This window comes from Poecile atricapillus, chromosome Z, assembly GCF_030490865.1.
Source record: "Poecile atricapillus isolate bPoeAtr1 chromosome Z, bPoeAtr1.hap1, whole genome shotgun sequence".
Lineage (NCBI taxonomy): Eukaryota > Metazoa > Chordata > Aves > Passeriformes > Paridae > Poecile > Poecile atricapillus.
Window position 1 is genome coordinate 123,538,110 of NC_081289.1, and position 24,174 is coordinate 123,562,283.

At 39.1% G+C, this 24,174-nt stretch overlaps 1 protein-coding gene across 2 annotated transcripts; it reads right to left on the minus strand.

Moving 5' to 3' along the window:
- Positions 1-238: 238 nt before the first annotated feature.
- On the minus strand, positions 239-23,324 carry CDK7 (cyclin dependent kinase 7). Of its 2 annotated transcripts, XM_058826660.1 has the most exons (12): positions 23,155-23,324; positions 22,897-22,956; positions 19,940-19,973; positions 18,037-18,104; positions 16,219-16,287; positions 14,783-14,893; positions 14,403-14,521; positions 13,280-13,379; positions 7,143-7,229; positions 5,285-5,434; positions 3,509-3,656; positions 240-1,570 (listed from the first exon to the last, which is right to left on the minus strand). In XM_058826660.1, the coding sequence occupies exons 1-12, from the start codon at positions 23,212-23,214 to the stop codon at positions 1,545-1,547; spliced, it is 1,032 nt and encodes a 343-aa protein (XP_058682643.1). In that variant the 5' UTR covers positions 23,215-23,324; the 3' UTR covers positions 240-1,544. The 2 variants fall into 2 exon arrangements, with proteins under 2 accessions (XP_058682644.1, XP_058682643.1); XM_058826661.1 differs by lacking the exon at positions 19,940-19,973 and having other exon boundaries at positions 239-1,570; positions 23,155-23,221.
- Positions 23,325-24,174: the final 850 nt, after the last annotated feature.

The following is a 24,174-nucleotide window of genomic DNA, read 5'->3' on the forward strand; positions in this document are numbered from 1 at the left end:
ACAGTGTTTCTTTCCCAAAGCAGAACTGACTACTTAAGATTCTCACTGTGATGCAAACCTTATCTGTTATACCCAGTAGTAGGGATACTGCATTTTCAGTGACTATCTGTTTTAGAGGATGAAGGTTTCCAGGCTTTTAGGACCAGTTAGAAAGATATGCTACATAAGCAAATGCAAAAAGTTTACAGTACTCTTAAATCCATCTTCCCTATTCAGATTTGCATATTTTTGAACTTGTGCCAGTGAGAAGCAGGACTGTGGTTATCTTAATCCTCTAGCCTGCAATAAGGAGGATGATGTTTGATTAAACAAAAACATATACAACTAATGTTAATGGATAAAACTTCTCTCTACACCATCAATTAGATCTTAGGAGATCTGCTTACTTTTCAACTGCCAACAACCAATACAGAACACAGTTGGCTACTGGGAAATACTACCTCTTCTCCCTTACAAGGCCTAATACTTTACATTAGCTCAAGTAGCAGCAGAACGAAGGAACACATGAGCATTGCTGCTCCTCTACAAGCATCAAAGTCTTGAACTACTGCACTTGCTGCAAAATTAGAAAAGAGAGTACTGAATGTGGTTCAAAGGCAGAAGATGACAATGGCTCAGCAGGTATCCCTGAGATCCACTGCACAACAGCAGTGGGCACATGGTTAAGATGCAGCAACAGCATACGTAAGCTTGGTTCCCTCCACTGCAGAAGTTTGGTTACCCAGCAGAAACTTTGCTACCTCTCCATACTGGAATTCAGGCAAAGATGAGTCCAGTGTCTGCACTATGGATTGTTATACAGACACAGGCTGACAGGAGGACTAGTATACTGTAGTTTCCCCAGCTGGGTCTTCCTCCTCTGTCTCTCACTGCAATCTTCAGGGTTTTGAAGGAAACAGTATTTCCATGTTCTCAGGTAACTTCTCCTGCAAGACTGGAATAGGGAAAAAAAAACCCTTCCAAACAATTCACATTCTTTCGACACTTCATACTGTTTTCAAGGTAGTGGGTCTGTGTTTGGAGAAGTCTTAATCCACGACTGCTGTGAGAGTATATGCAAACTCGTTTCTTAATACTTGAGCCTACTAACTGAAACCAAAAAAATCCTACCCTTTCATTACATTTTTACATTTTTATTATTGGTCTGGAAGACAGACATATGTTCATCTAAGTTACATGTGAGAAGAAAATGCTATTTGTAGTCTTTGCCCTTAGGATACATCAGAATAGCATGTGACTCAGCACAGAGGTTCTGTAAAATTAGTCTGTGTACACCTGTAGCCTGCAAGCAGCTTTGACAGTTATTGTCTCAGAGCATGACTCAAACAAGACAGCAAGCCAGATTAAAAAAATCTTTTTGTCTTAAAAACATTTTTATTGCAAAAAGAAGGATTAGTGAAACTTTCATGTCAGTAAGGAAATAGTAAATTCATATTTTACACATGAAAATATTGAAAAATAATGATCCAGGGACTATTACAGCATTTTATCAATGGCTGGGACTCGGGGAATTTTCACTCGTTTTCATTCATCATCCACAGCAATCAAAAAATCAGTTTTTTTGGTAATCCTGAAAAGTGTAAATCACATTGTTAGCAAAGTATAGAGGTCCAGCCCCCTCTTCAAGGTTTGATATCATTCTCAAGGTACATCTACTCTTAACTGCTAAATGCTGTTTACATCAGTGGCAGTACATGATGACATTTTCTAATAAATCTATGAGAGAGTGCTAGAATCAAAGTTCACATGAATCAGTATGTATATTCCAAAAGTCACAAATTCTGTAATTAAGTTTTAATTGCATTTAGGATACATGTAAATATTTCTCTTTGTTCATATAAAAACCTAACCAGTCAACTGTTGATATGAAAAACTAACCACCTAATTCTACTTTGAAACCTAAGAAAAGCAAGCTGTTCTAAGGCTTAAACCTGTCCCACTACACACACTCTCTCTTAGGATTTTTCTTATGTGCTATCCAGGACATAATCTTAAATATGAATAGAATGTTTTTGATTTTTTTTTTCCAAACCAATAGTTTTGAAATTAGATTCCTTATGCTGAATTAACATAGGAAAAGCTTTAGTGCACCATCCTTTATAATCCCTGTTGTGTAGCTACAGGCTGTAGGAATGCATATTAATATGAAATAGGACCAGAAATAGGTGTTCTGGGGAACCAGAGCTGCTTTTGGTTAAGTGACAGAGAGGAGATGGACAGTTATGTCATCATAGAATCAGTGTCTCCAAAAACCTCACTGATCAGAAATAAGTAGTAGCATGCTTAATACTTTTCACAGGCAGTCATCCATCTAGTGAAAGACTTTTCCCCTGAGAATAGTGGCTGTTTTATAAGTAGTATTTAAGTTTAGTGAACACACCCCCACAGGCTACAGGGATTTGTTCTTGTGGAAAAGCAGCATATACAGGGATGGCATGAATCTTTATCCCAGCAGTCAGCTCCTGGTGCCAATATTTTTGAAGACGATACCCATCAGTGAGCATTCAGTTTATACTGCCAAGTTCTGGAGTGCTATCTCAACAGGGCTAGGGGAAAGAAATGTGCTCTGCAGTATGAAAGACCATTGTAAGAATTTCAGGGAATGCAACTTATTTTTCTTGGAAATTACATTTGCACATTTCCACCCCCTTTACCAATGTTGTCCTTCAAATTTCAAGGCTAGAGCATTAGTCTTCTAAATCACTATTCAGATTTTAAATTTAGATAATACCATGTAAGAATAGCAAATGAAATCCAGGGCAGCAGATTTTCTAGCTCTATCATCGGCTGTCTCCTTTAACATTTGTTTGCACTAGAGGATCTACCTTTGAAACCTTCTGGTTCTATCAGCCCAGCTAAGGCAGTAAAAGAACATTACGGAAAATCCACATTAGAAAATACATCATGTCTCCATTTCCAGCTGCTAGAAATTATATTGCTTTTTATACCAATATTGAAAGGTCTCAAAAAGTAATGCTGAATCCTTTAATGCCTCATTTATAGCCAATCTCAAAACATCTAGTATTTACAGAGAAACATGGTTTCCTCTTGTTGAAGATGAGACTTTTGGAAAGATGTTAAAGCAATATTGTTCTAGCTTGATACAGCTCTGGAAACTCTTCTCATTGTCAAATGCATGAATTCAAATCATTAAGTCACGAAAATCAAGGAAGCATTTATCTCTTTTTCCTGTCCTTTAGTTTACATGAAAAAAAAAAAGGTTCATCATAATAGCCTATAATTTACTGGGGAGTACCACTGTCCATTGCAGAAATTAATGGAATAGGGTTATTTCTTCTAATAGACTCCTAAGCATCACTGAACAGCCTTTTTTTTGCTAATTCTGTTAGAACATAGAACTCTGACCCCAAACCATGTATCATTAAAGGGCTTCACCCGGTGCCCAGGGAATTAGTTCATTTAGAGTTTTTCTTCTAAAACACTGTAAGCATCCCATTCTCTCTGAGCATGTAGCTCCTATTTAAAACTGGTGACATTATGAAATTACCTTGATCTATTCCTTCTGTTCTTTTCCTTTTTAAATTCAAAATTGTATTTTGTTGCTCCTTTGCAGCTTCTGCAGGACAGTTGGGTCTTGGCAGTTGATTTCCTGGAGTTGGTCCTGGTCGGTTACTGAAATATTTCTGTTTCAATGCCTTAATGATAATTAAAGAAAAAGAAACCAGTAATAGTGCCATTTATAAAGAGGTTACAGTGAAACAAAGCATTTAAATTAGGACTTAAAAGCTACTTAACACTTTTATACTGCAGGGTGGCATTGGGGCAAATGAAGATTGTATTCACAATTACCATCCACCCCACATGGATCTGTGAAGCAAGGGATAATTGTGTACTCCTATTTTTAACTAGTGCTCAGACATCCTGACAAAACTAGATTATTTTATAAGAAGTCTTGAATAAGTGGCTTCTAGCTCTGAACACCGAACATTCTGAATGGACAGATCAGATGAGATGAGGATAAAAATAAAGTAGGAATAAAGAAAAATTAAAGGAATATTTTTGAAGTCTTGATCAGATTTAAGATCTGGACATTAGCTGTTTTGTTAGCTTTTAAGATGGGTGTTTCCCCAATATTTCTTTAACTGTGCTGTTTCTACCCTGTAAACCGTGAGAAAGACATCACTTGTATTAGAGAAGAAGGCAACACTAGTCAGCAAGATTAGTCTAGTGTAGTGGAATTACATACCTTTAAATTTTAGGAACCATGAAGTGTGATTAAGAAAAAGTGGTTGTTTTTTAGGTAATCACTACTCATGGCAATTACATGCTATAAATCAAACCAATGTAGTAAGCACGAGTTGTCTCCTGTCTTAAACTGTGGCATTGTCACAAAAAACTTTAGCCTAGAAAAGTAATATATATTCAAGTCACTACCCTACAATATGACCTGAAAAATTACTTCATTCATATGAACTACCACAGAGATAGCAGAACTATCTCTAGCATACCTCAAGCATAGCAGAACTAATTATCTGGAAACTTATACTAAATGTTCTTAAAGATGGTGGTCAAAACAGCCTGAATGTGCTCTGAAAAAGTATTCTAGTAAAACTATGTAACACATACACTCACACATAACACACACACAATCTCCTGAATTCAGATCTAACCAGCAATGAGGGAGCCCTGGTCCTAAGAGGACAAATGTTTCTTGCATGCTTCCCTATCACTGTAAAGTGACAGAAGTACAGTTTTCTAACTACCAACTGATGTATCTTCCTCATCATAGAAATCAGTATTGCAAACTAGGACATTCTGCAAGATTTTTTTTCAAAGTTCTTTGTTCTTCCCCACCAGGTGGTAGTGAAATTGGAAGTATTATGGAAAAGGATAATTAGATAAGAATGATGGTTTAATCAACACAGAATTTTATGTTTAAAAAGTACCATAAAAGTTTAAAAGACAATGAAGAAGAAACTGGATGAAGGAGAAATCCCATCTCAGTCCCAGGGAATAAGATATGATATGTTAAGATTTAACCTTCAAGTTTTAGGTGACTGAATTTAGTATGTCAAATATGACTGTTGGAAGGTCATGGCTCATACATATTTTAGTTGTCTACCTTGACTCTACACTGGGTATGAAGATTATCACTTAGTATTCTCCATGCCTTTCACAGTTCTCTCTAGAAAACACTGGGATTATGTTTCTAATAATTCATGCGATGTTTCATTTCAAACCTAGTTTACTGGCTTCAAAACACATTTATCTGATATTAACAGTAGTTTAATGAACATCAGGAGATAACCCAAGGGTACTATACCTGAGTAGCTGTTACTCTAGTGCAAGGATTAAATGTGAATAAGCCTTGAAGAAGATTGAGCAGATCATCACCAGCTGCACTGAAGATATGTTGAAGTGGCATTCCAGGGAAAGGCTTAAACGTGACATAATCTGGAAGACTTGTCATCCCCTACAAAGACCAAAAATGGAATGCGTGTTTTTCCCCTAGAAAGAGTTCAGTTTCTTACAGAAAGGGAATTTCATATGGCTGTCTTTCACCAGAAGTAACTCATGTTGCAAAACACATTGCTAATACTTAGCCACTGAAATAAAATAAATGTAGGAATAGTAGGTGATAAAAGCTTTTTTTTAATAACTGTTACAGTCACAGGGAAACAACTTTCCAAATTATCTATTCTTCCCTTGCTTTAGTTCTGATGAGTCCAAAAGGAAAAACTGCTAAAGGAAGTATAAAAGAATTTTAGACTGGGTCAGACAAATGAAATAAAACTTTCTGCAGTGAATTGACATGGTGCGAGAGAAAATGTTTACAAAAGGGTCAATCTTCACTTTCTCTTCATGTTCAGTTAGCTGAACATCATGTGCATTTTGATTTTAAATCCACAACTGAAACTTTATATGGGTAATGGGAAGAGGGAAGGAAAATATGCACCAAGCAGTTAAACAAAAAATTAACTGTATACTTTTGTTGTCCTCTAGGTATGAAATCAATCCCATTGTGTTCACATTCTAGCAGAAAAATTATAATTACAATTGTAACAGACAATTACACAAACATAATGCTTTTGTAGTATTTTAAGTATTCAAAGACTTAGTTGTCACATCAAGTTTGTCCAAGTAAAATAAAATATTAACACAAAGTCAAAAATGTGTTCAATCAGCTATAGTCTTGATAGTAAAAGTTTCAATTATTAAATGTATGTGTTTGGAAATGAGATTGGGAATGTATTATTTTTGTTGTGTTGGCTCATCTCCTATCATCTCTCTTCCACACTTGTATCATAAATCTTCCTCTCTAAAGGAAGTAGAACTGTCATTGTAAAAAACCTTCAAATGTTCCACTAAGAGTCCTGGAGAAATACCGAAAGTGTGGGAGGTTATCAGTGCTTCACACAGAAGTTCTTCTTTTGGCTACAGCTCCATTTTGTAATCACATACCATGGCATTCCAGCACCATTTACAATGAGGAAAAGCTGCATGGAGATGGAGCAGAGGTGAACAAGTCCAGCAAGTGCTTCCACAACTCAACAGCAAAAGACAACAGCCTGATCAGGGAATTCAGGACTCCCTGTGTCTGGCAGCTGATACAAGTTGCCCATCAGACATTATGTCTCACTTCCTGTCACTGTTTAATAACCATAGTTAGTGAGCTCACTGTGTGACCCGATAGTCAGTTTGGCCTGGTGTTACTTAACTTGCTGCCATCTCAGAGAATATTGTAGTATTAAGTTGTATTTTTTTCAGGATCATTATTGAGGCAAATTGTTTATCCCTAAAGCTGTTGGTCTGTTTTTTCTGTCCCCAAACTATAATTTACTAGGGCAAACTTAGGTTCCTACTTCTGAAAGTGATTAAAGCCTTCCAGGTTAAAGCATGGTAATGAAACAAGCACCTCAAAAACATTAGCAGCAACAATAATCTCACACTAGTAGCCAAGGGAAACTGTGCACAAAGAAAGGAAATCAGGAAGGTTGATACTGTTGCTATTGGCCAGAGGTTTGTCAAGACAAAAAACTAATCTCAGCTGCCTCATAAGATAAAGCAACTGCCTTCTGAAAAATATACTCAATTATTCTGGTATAACCAATTAATTTTAAGAGCTAAAATAGAGAGTATCAAGTAAACCCAATGTCAGTCTGCTAAATGAAAAGACTCACAGGCCACTGTTCTTCTGTTGGAGTGCCCAGAGTTTCAAATATCCTTGTCAGCTGGTCAAGATCAGAGTCTCCAGGCAAAAAAGGAACCTAGAAAAAAGATATGGTATTTGATTGAATTAACTTCTAAACTTCAATTTTGGAAAGAAGCTTTGAGTGATACCTCATAATTGCAAGGCAAAACCCCTCTGTACAACATCTCCCCACAAAGAGGTACACTGGATATTTGAGGCATTCTAGTTATGCTCAAATAGATTCTGAAGGTTTCCTGAACCCAGGCTTGGTATCATTGACAGCAGACAGCTTAAACATAAGATTACACCACAACCACATTAATGTAAATTTACTACTAGCCTTCCACACTGAACCCATACAAACTGGAAAAAATATCTGCAGCTATGTTAAATTAAAGTACAGGGACTCTTTTAAGCAATCTACTGATTTTCATTCTGAAATCTGCAGTACAGTTTAGTATTTTCTTTATTGCATGAGTCATTGTGCACTGCTCATTTCAGTTTTAATGAATGAAAGTCATTCACTAAAATTCATAGCATGTGCTGGGAATTTCTTCATGCTCTGGACCTGGAAATGCATAGCATGTATAGCCCTTTAATTCAGAGTCCATGTTTTGGGGAAAAAACAAAAACAAAATCAGAAAAGATTTTGTATCTCAATTACCAGCCTAAAGTCAGTTGGTCATGGTGATCTTTTCATCACCTGTTCTCTGGAGTTAGCTTTTATATATATTTAATGTGAATCATAACTGGATTACACAAGTCAGTGAAATGAAATCAAATCAAATTAAATGAAATCAAAGCATGAGGAAAAGTAGAGACCCACTAGGATAGAAAACTGTCTGATCAGCATCTCATCATTTAAACAAAGCAAAAGAGTGAAAACTATGTATCTGGATATAAAGTCCAACTTCTAGCTCACATATCAGGCACACAATGCAAGCAAAAAGAAACTTGTTGACCAAAGCAAATTTATGAAGAATTAGAGACAGTGTTTAATTAATTAGGAAAGAGAAACCATAATGGATATCCCTAGTAGACAGCATACTAAATGGTGACATCATGAAAGCCCCTTGAATATAAACTGCTTCCGTAGAAAGCTCCCAGAAATTGTACTGTCCTAAAAAAGGACACATACATTTCAAAATATCACAGTGATAAAAACTGAACCATAGTATGCTTTCTGTTTTGTGACAAACCAAAGAATCAACTGAATTCAAGAATTATTGGCTTACTAACTTTGATTAAATGTATTCAACTTTAGCAGGTCTCATGCATATTTATGTTCCCATCACCAGTGCTGCTTAAAGACCCACTGTACATTTCCATATCTGAACTGCCAATCAAATTAAACCAGCACACCCATTTGGTGCAACCAATCAAGGCAAAGGTTCCTTTCATGGTGTTTTCACACAGAACGTTCTCCAGTCTACTTATGATATGCCCACAAAAGCAATAAAAGGTGCAGAAACCAAGCAGAAGCCACTTAGTCATGGAAGATAAATTATACTGGAGGCTATTTCTTGCCTTCAGCCATGTCTGAATGCCCGCCCTCCACTGCTCCCCTCACACTTTAATGTCTTCTCCAAAGAGTAGTATAATAAATATCCTACTTCAGTGGAAAACACTCAAGGACCATCACATTTGTGTGCCACACTGAGGAGTGACATAAGATTATTCTGATGTTCACCTTCAGATCCATTCCAGTATTGTCAACTAACCGCAGTTTACAAAAACATTAGTATTCCATTCATTTCTAATAAATCCACAATTACAGTACTGGCGATTGTAATTGAGGAACCATGTGTACAAGGGACAGCCCATGCAGGTATCTGCGATGCTACATTTCTAGGAGGGTAGTAAGCTAAAATATGTTTCTGTGGACTGCAAGAGTTATCTACTTGACTCTCCCAAGGCAAGACTGTAACAGTTTCTTGCAACATTTTTACCCAGCTATTTTTAAAGACTTCCAATGCTTGTGATGTTTAGGAAACCTCAGTCTATTCCAAAAAAACCCAGTTTCATTACAGTTAACAAGCTTCTGGAAAGTTTATTCTAGACTGTGTTCATCTTCTACTTTTAGCAGGAAAGAAGAAACCCAGTGTCCTGGGGTGACTTTATAATGCTTGTCTCCCAAATCATGTTCTCTTTATGCTGGATATTAAGTTCTGCCCCTTTAAGACTGGTTCTGAGTGTGAAGTGGGAGAATAAAGAAGCACAGAATCTGTTTTCAGAAACTGCACTCACTCCTCCACATTCTGCTCGTGGACTGTGTTGTCTGCAGCATGAACAGACAGCAGGAGAGAGCTCTCCTTTGCTTTTTAGTTAGTTCCTTTTCTAGCTGCCACAGAGAAGTTCCCTGGACTGTGTTTTTTTTCTTTTTCTTTGAACTGGTCAAACCTACTCTGGACTGAAAGACCAGAAGAACACCAGAAGCTCATGCCTGTGGCCCACCAGGGCCTGGGACGTGGCATTCCAGCACTGGAGGAACTGATAAGAGACTGAGTGAGCCAAGTTATATCCCATGAAAAGGACTTTTCTAGATTTGCCATCTCTTCAGAACAGCAAGAGTTTTTACTGTTTAATATTACTCATTTTTCATGCTTGTGAATACTTTGCATGTTAAAAAAGTTTTTTCCCACTTTTGCCAAAGGAAATCTTTTCCCTAACCAGTAGGGGGACGGGCAACTTGAACCTGCTTTCTACAGGGATGACTTTTGGAGGTTTCCTCCCAAAATTTACCCTAAACCAGGACAAATACATTTTTTGGCACCAAGTACATGGCTCAAGAAAGTGAAAAAAACCTGTACTGACTGCATTTTGGTTGTACTTAACTCTGTATTGGGGTAAAGCAAGTGGTAGCCATGTTGCTTGAACTCATAATGTCTCTCTGGGTTGAGGCCTTCATCTGTTTCTGGTCCCTAGGCTTTTTTGAGGTTTTAATACCTTTCTGGTCCCTAGGCTTACTTCCTTATCCAGAAATAGCATCAGTATTGAGCCTAACATGAAGTTTTTACAGCAGAGGGGCACAGATTAGAATACCTATTGTGCTGAGCTCAGTGATAATGACTGATAGGGAATTTACAATTCATCCTACCATGCATCTTAGTTCCAGTAGCATGTTTTGGGGGTTTATTACTAATTGTACCCAGTTTGTCAGAGGAGGAGCAGGAGCAGGGGATCCTCTCCTCCCCGAAGGATCTTCATGGCCTAAGAAAGGCATGATGAATACATGATATAAAAATGTATATAAATTAGTATATAAATGACATGATGAATACATTGTGTAGGGGAACACAGCAGCAGAGGTGTTTGAGAAAGGAGGGAAAATCATCCAGATTCTCCTGAAAGCTGGTTTTGTCATCAAGAAGAGCAAAGTTAAGAGACCTGCTCAAGAGATTCAGTTCCTGTAAGTAAAGTGGCAAGATGGAGAGCATCAGATTCCCACCAATGTAATCAACAAGATCACAGCAATGTCTCCACCAACCAACAAGAAGGAAATGCAAGCTTTCTTAGGCACACTCCTGAGTACAGCCAGATCATAAGCCCTCTCTACCTGGTCACCTGCAAGAAGAACACTTTCCAGTGGGGCCCTGAACAGCGACAAGCCTTTGCTCAGATCAAGCAGAAAATCATTGATGTGGCAGCCCTTAGCCCAGTCAGAACAGGACCAGATGTGATGAATGTGCTCTACTCTGCAGCCAGAAGCCATGGTCTGTCCTAGAACCTTTGGTAGAAAGTGCCTGGTGAGACTTGAGCCGACTACTGGGATTCTGGAGCCAAAGGGTCTGAAGCCCACTACACTCCCACGGAGAAGGAAATCTTAGCTGCCTATGAAGGAGTCCAAACTGCCTCAGAGATGACCGGCACAGAAGCACAACTCCTCCTGGCACCCCAACTGCCAGTGCTGGGGTGGATGTTTAGAGCAAAGGTTCCCTCCACCCACCATGCCACCAATGCCACATGGAGCAAGTGGATTGCCCTCATCACATAGGACACTCATGTTGGAAAACTGAATCACCCTGAGATTTTGGAGATAATTGCAGGTGAAAATGAAGGTGAAAATTTTGGTCTCACTGATAAGGAAGATCAAGTGACAGGGGCTGAAGAAGCTCCACCATACAATCAACTACCAGCAGAAGAAACATGCTACGCTCTTTTTCCTGATGCTTCCTGCCATGCTGTAGGGATGAACCAGAAGTGGAAAGCAGCCGTATGGAGCCCCACACGACAGGTCACAGAAGCTACTGAAGGAGAAGGTGGATCAAGTCAACTTGCTGAACTCAAAGCTGTTCAACTGGCCCTGGACATTGCTGAAAGAGAGAAGTGGCCGAAGCTCTTCCTCTACACAGACTCATGGATGGTAGCCAATGCCAATGTGGGGATGGCTGGAAAGGTGGAAAAAGGGCCAATTGCCAGCGTAGGGGAAAACCAATCTGAGCTGCTGATGAGTGGAAAGACATCGCCACAAGGGTAGAGAAACTGTCTCTGAAGGTCCGTCATGTAGATGCCCATGTCCCCAAGAGTAGGGCTAATAAAGAGCACCGAAACAATGAGCAGGTGGATCAGGCTGCAAAGATAGAGGTGTCAAAGACAGACTTAGATTGGCAACACAAGGGAGAGTTGTTCCCAGCTCGATGGGCCCATGATCCCTCAGGTCATCAGGGTAGAGATGCCACCTGTAAGTGAGCACGAGACCGAGGGGTGGATCTAACCATGGACAGTATTTCTCAGGTCATCCATGACTGTGAGACATGTGCTGCGACCAAGCGGTTGAAGCCGCTATGGTACAGTGGGTGTTGGTCCAAATATAGGTATGGGGAAGCCTGGCAGATTGACTACATCACACTGCCCCAAACCCGCCAAGGCAAGCGCTATGTGCTCACGATGGTAGAAGCCACCACTGGATGGTTGGAAACCTACCCTGTGCCTCATGCTACAGCCCGGAACACCATCCTGGGACTTGAAAAGCAGGTCCTTTGGAGGCACGGCACCCCTAAGAGGATTGAGTCAGACAACAGGACTCATTCAAAGAACAGCCTTATCAAGCTCTCACCTAGGTTAAGAAACGCAACATTGAGTGGGTCTACTATGTCCCCTACCATGCACCAGCTAAAGGCAAAGTGGAGAGGTAGAATGGACTGTTAAAACCACCTTGAAAGCACTGAGTGGGAGATCTTTCAAAAATTGGGAGCAGCATCTAGCAAAGGCCACATGGTTAGTGAATACCCAAGGTTCCACCAACCAAGCAAGCCCTGCCCAGTCTGAGCCCCTGCATACAGTAGATGGACACAAAGTCCCAGTGGTACATGTCAGAGGTTTGTTAGAAAAGACAGTTTGGATTAATTCTGCCTGAAGTATAGACAAACCCATCCATGGGGTTGTCTTTGCTCAGGGACCAGGTTGCACATGGTGAATAATGCAGAAAGACAGAACACAATGTGTACCTCAGGGAGATCTGATTGTTGGGTGAGAACCATGAATAAATATCACTGTTTGCTGAATGTCATTTCCATTGTCTGTATATAGCTGTATACTCTATATATGTGTGAATATATATGAGTGTGTTTGTGTAGAGTTGGAATACATAATAATTTTGGTAATAAGCTGATGATATGGGGATAAGGGGAGGAATGTCCTGAGGTGACTTTATGATGTTTGTATCTGTTTTTTATTCTTTTTCTTGGATCTGTTCAAACCTACTCTGGACTGAAAACAGAAAAACACCAGGAGCTCATGCCTGTAGCCCACCAGGGCCCAGAACACGACATTTTCCAGCACAGGAGGGACAGATAAGAGACTGAGCGAGCATTGTTACATCCCACAAAAATGACTTTCTGAATTTGCCATCTCTTCAGAACAGCAAGAGTTATTTAATATTACTTCTTTTTCATGCTTATTAAAATTAAAAATTAAAAAATTAAAAAATTAAACTTTGCTTGTTTAATAAACAGGTTTTTTTCCATTTTTCTTGAAGGAAATATTTTCCCAAACCAGTAGGGGGAGGGGCCGCTTGAACCTGCTTTCTAGAGGTTTCCTCCCAAAATTTGCCCTAAACCAGGAGACCCATAAAAACCCGTAGTGAATGGAAGGGCAAATACAAAATGTAAACATTTCAATACTTACTCTGAGGAGCAATTCGGCTAAAATACAACCAACAGCCCACATATCAACACCAACACCATACATTCTAGCCCCAAACAACAGTTCTGGCGCTCGGTACCATCTGAAAAGAAAACACATTTTGGAAGAATTACCTGGCTTTGCTCCTATCAACTGCTACATATTGTAGCAATGCAAAAGCTAAAAAAAGGATATTACTTTCCTTTTGTCTATATACTTTTCGGACATTGAAGAGCTGTATTCTGCAAAGTGTTTTGTTTAAGAAAGAATGAACAAGTTTGTGCACCCTCACCATAGGGTCACATACAACCACAGATTAACTGCAGTTTCAACTGACCTGATTACAAGTATTGAACTGCAGACATGCAAGAAAGAAAATTCTTAACATGCAGGTAAACTGAAATTTTCTTAAAATTTTATGTTGAATGAATCACAGCAAGACAGAATTCCTCCCATCTTCCAAGAATCTCTGTATCAACAGAACCAAGTAGAGAGACCACTTTTATGCAAAATGAGACTGTTGTCTTGAAACTACTCACACTGCCTATGAACAGTCAAGTTTAATGAAGTTTAATGACACTGCATTTGACACTGTAGAACTTCTGTCTTTTGAATAAAGGCATTATATCAACTTTACTTGAATAGTTTTAGCATCACAGCCGTCAGAAAGCAACACACTGCATATTTCGCAGCCCCACTTTTTATAGCATACCTTAAATAAGCTTGCCATAAAAAAAATTTTAAAATATTTTAATTGGTTCAAGGGTTTGTCTCAAAATAGGTAATGTAACTAGCTCCAAAAATGGTTCTAGGTCTTGTGATTAGCAGAAAGTAGCAGTGGTCTTGCTCAAAAATCCAGGCTTATAAGCAGATACATACTATTTCCACACATTTCAAAAGTATATCATTTTGATAGATACGAGAACCACCCCCACAGATACATACTCAAGCAGTTCTTATGGAGACTTCATTAAACAATGCTTCCTTGTCATTTTTTGATGTGGCTCTTGCCACATCACATAGCAGATGTCATCCTGAATACATTGACTTGACATGACATACTTCAAGAAACACCTATACAACAATTAAACAATCTCTGTGTAAGAAACAAAATAGAATGTGTTACCTTGTTACTACCTGGTGTGTATAAACTCTATTTGGGCTTCCAAAAGATTTCGCCAAGCCAAAGTCAGCCAATTTTAAAACTCCATTTTCATCTAGCAACAAGTTATTTGGCTTAAGATCCTGTCAGTAGAGAAAACAAATTTGAGATTTGACAGTATTGATAAAAACACACCTGTAATAAATCTCCTGGCAGGCATGTTATAAAAGTATTGTAAAATGAAAGATATGATTCTGTCCTGAAACCTTCATTGTGAGCAAAAAAAATTTAAAACCCCAGGAATGTCTGAATTCCAAAACGACCTTCATTAGGCTTTAGACTCCAAATCCACCCAATGTGATTTCTGTTGCAGGATGAAGGCTGTCAATTTAGTACATGCTTACCCTGTGTAAAATCCAATGCTGATGTAAATATTCTAATCCTTGAAGTGTCATCAGCATATATGCCTTGATGTGAGACTGCGTCAACACAATACTTGTATCCTTTATAATAACCTGCAAAGCGTTAAAGTCACAGTAAAGCTCAGCACACAAGACAAACTTACTTCCTTTCATTCAGCTCAAAAGTTATTTCAGCCTTTAAGATAGGCTTCAAATTGGCAGTCACATGTTCTCTACCATTTCACTCTTTTTCCAGAAAAATAGAGGTTGGTTCTGGAGATCAGAAATTGAAACGGGGAGTCCAGATAGCTTAAGTGAACTTTGCATAAGCTGACAATGAAAAAATGTGTGGGAAACAATAGTTAGTATTTAATCTCAGTTCCATGTTGATACCCAAACTTCCAGGATAAAGATGTACACATACAAATGATGAATGTGTTGGTAAACTTGAAATTATGTTTCCACTTATTCCTTCTTTCTGTTTGCAACCTAAGTAACTAATCTTTGTAAACACAATGGTTCCCTCTTCTATTTCCCAAAAAGACCAGAGGGTATGGTCACTTTACTGTATTTTTAGAAATCTACTTGTTTTCTACATTCTTTGGTTTTTAACATTAAAATTCTATGCAAACACTCCAAAGCTTGTTTGTTAATACTACTGTCCTGTTTAGTAATGGTGTTCCATAAGCTGAGTTGCAGAAAATCTAAGATTGCACAAATTTCATGTATGCAGCATATGCTTAATCACAACAGGCAGAAGTCTCAGAGGCAGCCTGAGTGATACTACAATACAGTTTAAAGACTGCACACCTCAGCATCATCAGTACAAGAGTATTTAATTTTTCTTTGTATACTGATCTTCTTTATCTCTAAATTTTGCATAACTACTATGTAAACAGAATGAATCCTCTGAAAGTTTACTCATTGCTGACTTCTATTAGCAAAAATTTGACCTAACCTTTCCAAGTCTTGAATTAATCTAAATTTCAGCAAGCCTGTATCTATAAGATACCAATTTGCAATTATCTAGCATTGCTACATTTGAAAATATGTTTTTAGTGCATGTGATTTTACTACCAGCTCGTCTCTTACTATATTTTAGTGTCATACTTATGTGAACATATTTGCTATTATGCTTACCAATTGCATTCCAGAAGCAATGATTTTTGCCAGAGGTTCTGCACTCTGACTGGAGTTCCAGAAAACTAACACAGTAAACACAATTTGTTTCTTTAAGATCATGCTGATAAGTATTTAAAAGTAAAGGAATTAATCAAATGACAACTCATAAAAACTGAAATTCAAGCTGCTTTTAAGACATGATCTTCATCAAATGACATAATAAAAGTCACCTTTCTAATATAAGCAAAGGCCTCTCAAGGCAGCACTTTCATAAACCATCTTAAGATATAAAATAAAAAAGTCTTTAAAAATCTTACCTCTAGATCTGTTTCCATAAAATCAAATACCAAACTAATATTTGACTTGTGTCCAAATGCATCGATAAGCTGCAAACAAAATACATTATGATTAAGCATGCTCTGATTCTTACAGTTTTCTGAAATTCAACACTACTGTAGCCTGCATATGGATTTTCAGCTTGTTGAGAACTGGTTTAAGTTTTTTGACTTATAACACAAAGATTCTTACTCAGTCTAACTTCTTAACTCAGTTTCCAAATCAGAAAAAAATCCCCATTAAGCATGGAAATAACCTTTTACATGATTGCCCTTCCTTCCCAGAGATAGGAAAAAAGCAAAAAAATTAATTTTATCATGTTAACTACAACAGATAATGTAATGCACACCTTGTCTTCAAAACTTTGCTGTTCTATGAAGCTTCTACCCTTTGTAGAGACAAAGCTAAGCTTGCCCATGGATTCAGCTCTGTGTATCTGCTTCCTGTAAGCATACAGTATTCAGAAATTTTAAGTGTTAGGCTTATTAGCTTCAGATATTTTTAGATGACTATTCATTTTTGTAGTTAGCTTTCCATGAGAAATAAAACTCTTTGGGGAACATCCAAACAGCCCTTTCTTAGGATAAAGCTGTGTAACAACACAATCAATTTCTAATTTGAGATCACCCAAGCATGATGTTGAGCAAAAGCAAGAGATTATCTAGCCTGGTATTCTTCCTTCAAGATGACCAAGGTATGCTCTCCCTAGTGCAGCTCATTCCTTAGTCTCAGCGTGATGACATGACATGAATTCTCAAATTGCAAGATATTTGTTTGAATAGTTCGTAACAGCAGTGACTGTGCCCTTTGCACTCCCAAAACCCATGAAAGTTTTGTAAGGACTATGAAGAGGGGCACAACACTGTCTCCTGTTTTTAGAACCTGCTTATGGAACTCCTGATCATAAATTTATCTAACCTTTTTTTGAACTGTTGATGCCATTTGCTTCTACATGGCCCACAGCAACACATCCTCTAAATTCATTACACACAGTAACAATTTCCACTCCTGCTACATCTCTTATTTCTTGGACAATGGGATTTGCAAATATCAGTTCTGTACAGACACCACCTATCACCCTGGTTTTGTAGACCTCCCTATTCCAAGCCTTTCCACCTCCAAAATGATAAATTCCTTTTTTTTTCATAAAGAATATGGTCCATCCCTTTGCCATTTTAGTTGTCAACCTCTGCATATTCTCTAACCTCAACAGCTAAAGCAATCACTTTGAAAATAGGTTAACAATCTAGAAGAGAACCATATTTCTACTTTGAAAAGTACATGGAAAATTTGTATTTCATGTACTTATTCCTATTTGGCACTTTCTAATTATCACTATGAGCTAACTTTAAAACCTCTTTAGCTCCAGCTGGGTATCTGTAGGTGTATGTCTACTAAAATGAAACTGAAAAGATACCAGTTTCACTCCTTCCAAAACAGATTTTAAACATTGTATCTGTGTGCTAAAATAAGCACATGACTAATAAACCACATGACTTCACCTTCTCTATTGCTTTAAAAATCCTGCTTTTTGGCTGTCACCAGTTCCATGTGAAGCAATCATGTAAATTCAGCACTGTGTTCATTAGCAATTCTATGAGAGATGCAAAATCAAGTGATCTATATTTTTACAATTCTTCCACCACTAGTATCTATGTAGACCCAGGCTTAAAAGTAAAAGGATTTTTAAAAAAAAATACTTTGCCTTGGTTATTGAAATAGGCACATTGCCATAATAATTACTGAACTACTAAAAGTATTTGAAGACTGATGCTAGAACTAGCATTTATTTTACTTACACCAATAATATTTGGATGGCTTAGCTCCTGTAACAGTTTTATCTCCCTGAGGGCAGTCCTGTTGATTCCTATATTGATGGAAACAAGAAAAGAAGATGAAAGAACAAAACAAAACCTTTGGATTGAACTCCAAATAAACCTGTCATTCTGCTACTCATGGACTATTTGCTACTACAAATTACATTCTTAACACTTGACAATTCGCTAAATAACAAGGACATTGCCATAACTAAGTAAATTGCTGCAAAATAAAAGCAGGCAAACACTTTCTTCCACAGCAAGTCCATTTACACCATTGTAATATAGCTTAGATTATGAAGAAACATGTCTACATTTTAGCAAAAAGGGAAAGTCGGGGGGGGGGGGGAATTTAAAAATAAAAAAAATCACCTTTTTCAGGGTATCGGAAGGCTTGCTTTAATTTTAAAGTTTCATCTTGCAAATATCAGTCCCTCACCATGTCTCACTTCCGGAGGCATACTGTCAAACATCATGAATAAATCTCTTTTCTTTTTGACACAGCATTATCTAATAATGCAAGGCACATGTTTTTCTACACTCAGGGTGTAGCATATATAAGGTATAGAAGAGTGACCAAAATCTGCTTACTCCTAACTTGAATCTTTTCATAAGCAGATTTTATAGAGGAAAAATGAGGGGCCAACAGGGAGCAAATGGTGCCCTTCAGCAGTCACACTCATGGCACTGCATCAAACCACGATTCCTGCAGAGTACCAATTCCTCCTTCAAAAATGCTAGTATGTCTGGCTTGTATGAAAACTGGCAAGCAAATGCTCCTCTGGTGTATCATGCAGGAAGTTACAGCTGCACATGTGCTGCAAAAGTGTTCTCCTAAAACCTGGGATATGATTCAATGCTAAGATTATCAAATTTCTGGGCTAAGCTACATGGTTAACTTTACATTCCTGCTTTGCCTGTTTTAATTACCTGTTTTGGAATCAAATTAACAAAGGCTGCTTTTGGGTGGGCATAGTCTTAGACGAAAACAAAGAGCATGCCATGTTATCAGATAACACAGGGAAAGCAGATATGATCATTATTCTTAATAACATCTTTCACCTACAGCTAGGCACTGTAGAGGCCAAAAGTGATGACTGTCCTAAGGGCCATTAGGCCACTGAAGGCCAGCTGGATCACGACTGTCAGGCAGCCAGTTCAATTGCGAGATTTTGGGATGTGTGATCAGTTTGTCATCAAAAGAAAGGAACTGGAGAGTTGATAGCCAAGACTCTTCACTGGAAAGCTGGTAACCTGATGAAGGAGTCCTAAAGGACAGCAGCCTGCATACAAACAAAATTCTGCTGCACCACACAGGGAATAAGAGAAGACCAAGATTACTTGGTTGCAATTTGCCATATCCACACCTAGAGGCAGAGGGTTAGTCAGAACACATCCTCTACAGGGCTGAACATCAAAAAAAAGGGCAAAAAAAATGAAGAGTTTTGATCTTGTTTTTATCCACTTTTGCCTCTGAAGACATCACAAAAATAGAACAAAGGAAACATCTGAAAACGGATACAAATACTCTCACTCATCTCAAATATTTAAGGCATAGAGATTTATTGATGCAAAAAGATATTCTAAGCTTCTTAATATTACTATAATTCTATGCTATATTCATGTTTGAATTCCACTAATATTGAGAAGTTATATACTCATATTTGGACATACATGCACATAACATACTTATATAACATACATGCACATATCTATGTTGCTTTTGGTTGTCCCTGCAGTTTGTGAAACAAAACTCTACTAAACCTTACAGCAAGCATTGAGCTCAATTTTCTCAGCCAATGGCATGAGAAATTAATGTATCAATTCACAAAAACAAAGCAAACTAAGTACAGCTTCTACAGCATTAATTTGTTTTAAAACTCACCATCTTTAGCTTCTGATCTATGCCCCAGTTTAATCTGAAAAGAAATATCTCATGTTAAGTAAGATTAAGATGGTGGAGAACACATTTTTTAGTATTGCTTCTCTAAGAATGAGTTTTAGTATAATTAAGCTCTTTACCAGCTGGGATGGTTTTAATTGGGGTTTATTTCCCCCTTAAAAAAATAACTGTCTCTATAGCATTAGTTTTTAAAAAATAGCCATGATGCACTAAAAACAGACATAATGCAAACCAACAGCATAAAATGCTTTGTAGTCACGAAGTTTTATTATATCGCTAATGAGCTTCTCCTCAGGGAGAAATGAGAGCTATGTAATTGACAGTTATCTTAGAATGATTCTAGTAAAATCAGCATAGGCTGTAAACTTGGGCTGACTCTAGGTCCTTTTGTCTCAAACATCTAATGCCCTGAAATTTCAAATCCAGAATCCTATCATGGATATTTCCAGATTATAAAAGTTAAGAAAATATTCTGATACAACAAAGAATGCTAAAGAATCACCATAGCCTCTACCAGTAGCAACCATACAAGAGAAGCATTGCAATGCTAAAAGGGATCAGTGCATTAAACAATATTACTTACTATTGACAATTCAACCTGTTGAGTCTTGAAGAAACCACTGTAACATGCATTTTTCATCCCTTACAAAGAACAGCTCAAGACCCATTTCTAATACAAAAACTTCCTGCAATCCCTTCAGGTAATAACAAATCAAATACTTTATGACAACGTAAACATTTTCATCATTTTGTATGCAAACCAACAATTCATGATTGGTTGTTCAAGCTGGTAGCAACACAGTAACAAATAAAAGACTGAGGATACTCAAAAGTGACTTCAGGGCCCCAGGACAATTGATAGAAGGATACGGTGCACAGGTAGTGATTTCCTCAATCCTCTTGGTATCAAGAAATAATATTGATAGGAATAGGCAGATCCATCAGATTGACATGTGACTCTGAGGTTGCTGTCATCAGAAAAACTTTGGGTTCTTTGACCATGGAATGATTTAACACCCATTCTTCTGACACCTGATGGGTTGCACTTTTCTCAGAGTGGAAAAAGAGCTCCAGCACAGGAGCAAGCAGAGTCCATTGACAGACCCTTAAACTGTCTTGGAAGGGAGGAAAGGAAAATACCTGGCTTGCCAGTGATGATCAGTAGGATGGTGTGTCAAAACTTGAGCAAAGGAACACTGATGGGCTACCTCAATCTGCCTCATGAGGCATTGGCTACAAAGTACAGCACCTGAAATGTTCCTCTATCAATATATACAGCATGAGGAACAAACAAGAGCAGCTCAAAGCTTTGACTCAGTCCCAGAGATTTGATATCATTGCCTTAAATAAAACCTGGTGACTGGAGTGCCCTGCTGGGCAGCTACAGGCTCCTCAGGAGACGTACACAGGACAGAAGAGGCAGGGGGGTGGCATCATATGTAATGGAATGGCTGGAATGTACAGAATTCACAGCTGGCAATGATGCAATTGAGAGCCTCTGAACAGGAATGAGAGACAAATAATGTGAATATCATTGTGGGAGTCTGCTAGAGACCTCCCAGTGAGGACAGTCATACCAGTGAATTCTTCTCTAAGAAAATAAGGGATGCTTCTAAATCAACTGCCCTGTCCTTACGGTGGACTTCAACTTGCCAAAAATCAACTGGAAGTATCACATAACACTACAGCCTGGGCCAGAAGATTCCTAAAAACCTTGACAACTTTGTAGAAAAGGTCCTAAGGGAGCTAACTCAAACACATGCCATCTTTGATCTGCTGCTTGTCAGCAGAGAGAATCTCATGAGTGAAGTGGAAATTTGGGCCATCTTGGTCACAGTAATCACAAAGCCATTGAGTTTAAAATCACTGTTGACAGTAGGAAAGTACCAGTAAAACTTCAACCTTGGACGTGAGGAGAGCAGACTTCAGGCTGCTCAGGGAATTATTAAGTGAAGTCCCCTGGGAAAACATTTTTGCAGGTGCTGGGATCCATCAGTGCTGCCCACTTTTCAAGCATCACCTCTTAAGGGCATAAGAGCAGGCAATTCCCAAATGTCACAAGTCAAGCAGATGAGGCAGAAGGCAAACTTGTCTGAGGAGGGATGTCCCCTTGAATATAAGGTAAAAAATGAAGGTATATGACCAACGGAAGCAGGGTCAGGTGACATAAGAATACAGAGATGCTGCTTGCCACTTCGGTATTTATTAGAAATTGATAATTATTTATTATCAACATGAGATGCCAACCTCAATAGACAAAGCTACAGGAAACAAGGCTTTGCTAATTCAATTATTCAGGTAACCATCTGTCTAAAAATGACAGGACTTGAGGTAACAGCACTGATTCAGGGGAGGTTTAGGTTGGATATTAGGAAAAGATTCTTCATCCAGAGGGGCTGGGCACTGCGACAGGCTTTCCAGGATAGTGGCCATGGCACCAAGCCACGAGGCCCTAAGAAGTATTTGGACTACTATCTCAGACATATAGCGTGATTCTTGCATTGTCCTGCACAAGAATGAGAGTTGGACTTGATGACGTTGATGCATCCCTTCCAACTCAGCATATTCTATGCTTCTATAAATTTTAAGGAACTTAATAGAGGACAACGTTCTGGACTGAAGGAAATTGTACAGTAAAGTTTGCAGTTTGGAAATGTGTGTGTGTTGGTTTGTTTGTTGAATAAACCTAACAAATAACCAGAAATTCAAGTCACAGACCATACAACCCTTTAGAAACTCAGAAACGTAGCAAAGCCACTCCCTCTTCAGCGGTGGGTGGGCATTACAAACAGGTTAACCAGATCATCTAAACAAATTTCTCTAGAAACAAAAATGCCTATTATGAAATTTACCAAGCCGGTGAAAAAAAAAAAGTCGTTGGGTAGGTCAAGAGCAACCAGACACTTGGTGACACGCTGAGAAGACATTCTGACACTTACCTTCTTAATAGCCACGATTCGGTTGTTCGTCTTGTCCCTGGCTTTATAGACGGTAGCAAACTAGGACAGAGAGAGATGCTGTCGTGAGCGGAGCCTGACAGACTGCGCGAGGAAGCCGCCAAGCCCCGCTCAGGCCCGGGGTGGGCACTGCCCGGCCTCCATCGCGCCCCCCTCCTGCCGGCGGCGGGCGGCGACACGGGTCGGGCCAGCCAGGCTACTGCAGCCCCAGGGCCGCGGGCGGCCCCCGCCGTCCCTCACCTGCCCCTCCCCAAGGAAGTCCAACTTCTCGTAACGCTTGGCGCGGGCCCGCGCATCCATAGCGGGCGGGACGTGGGGCTGCAGCGGCGGAGACAGCCGGGAGCAGCAGCGGCCCTGCTCGGCGCTTTAATCTCCCGGCCCCGCCGCTTCCGGCGCCGGCCCGGCCCCTGCGTGCGCAGCGGCCCGCGGCGAGGCGCACGCGCCATTCCCATAGGATCGGCCCTCGGTTCAGGTGTGTGGCGGGGTCTCACCGCGCCTGTCTGCTGCAGCTGCAAACAGTTATCGCAGAAGCTGCTTCTGTTTTGACCCGAATGACCACGTCTGACAGTCGGGGAAATTTCTGTATACGCTCTGCTTAGAGAGATTGTTTTTTTAATAAAAAAAATAACATTCTCTAGAAGGGGTGTTCTCAGGCACTTTGTTAGGTTCTGCTGGAAATTCTTAATTATACTTCTATGCTTTCTTCATTATGAACAATTACCTACAAGTAAATACTGGAGAAATTCTCACTTGAAAATTATTTTCCCTACATTCCCAAGCTTTGCTGTTATTTAATAAATTAATCTGTAAAATCAATGAAGCTGCATAATGGCTGTGAAGAACAGCCATCATTTCTGAGAGCACTTCAGTGTCTCTCTCCTGCCTGTAAAATCATTCCCAGTGAGACACCTAGGTGAGTCAGTTACCTCAATCCTTGGAAAAGTGGTGGCGTGCCTCACACTGGAGGCCATCTCTATCTATGTGGATGACACGAAGGTGATCAGGAATAGTAGCATGGCTTCACTAAATGTAAGTCTCGCTTGAGCAACCAGATTGCCTTCTACAAGGAAACAACTACCTGGATAGGTAAGGGGAAAGCAGTGGATATTGTCTACTTGACGTCAGTAGGGATTTCAACACTGTCTCTTAACAACATCCTCATAGACAAACTCAGGGATGTGGGCTGGATGAGTGGACAGTGAGGTGGACTGAGAACTGGCTGAACAACAGATCCCAGAGGGTCAAAATCAGTGGCACAGG

What these genes read in the sequence shown, in the direction of transcription:
- CDK7 (XM_058826660.1), bottom strand. Translation starts at nt 23,214, where the DNA reads ATGGATGCGCGGGCCCGCGCCAAGCGTTACGAGAAGTTGGACTTCCTT. An exon ending in GAATCGTGGCTATTAAGAAG is followed by an intron (nt 19,974 to 22,896) that starts GTAAGTGTCAGA and finishes ATTTCTTTTCAG; the next exon opens with ATTAAACTGGGGCATAGATC. An exon ending in CTAGAGTAACAGCTACTCAG is followed by an intron (nt 3,657 to 5,284) that starts GTATAGTACCCT and finishes ATTATCATTAAG; the next exon opens with GCATTGAAACAGAAATATTT.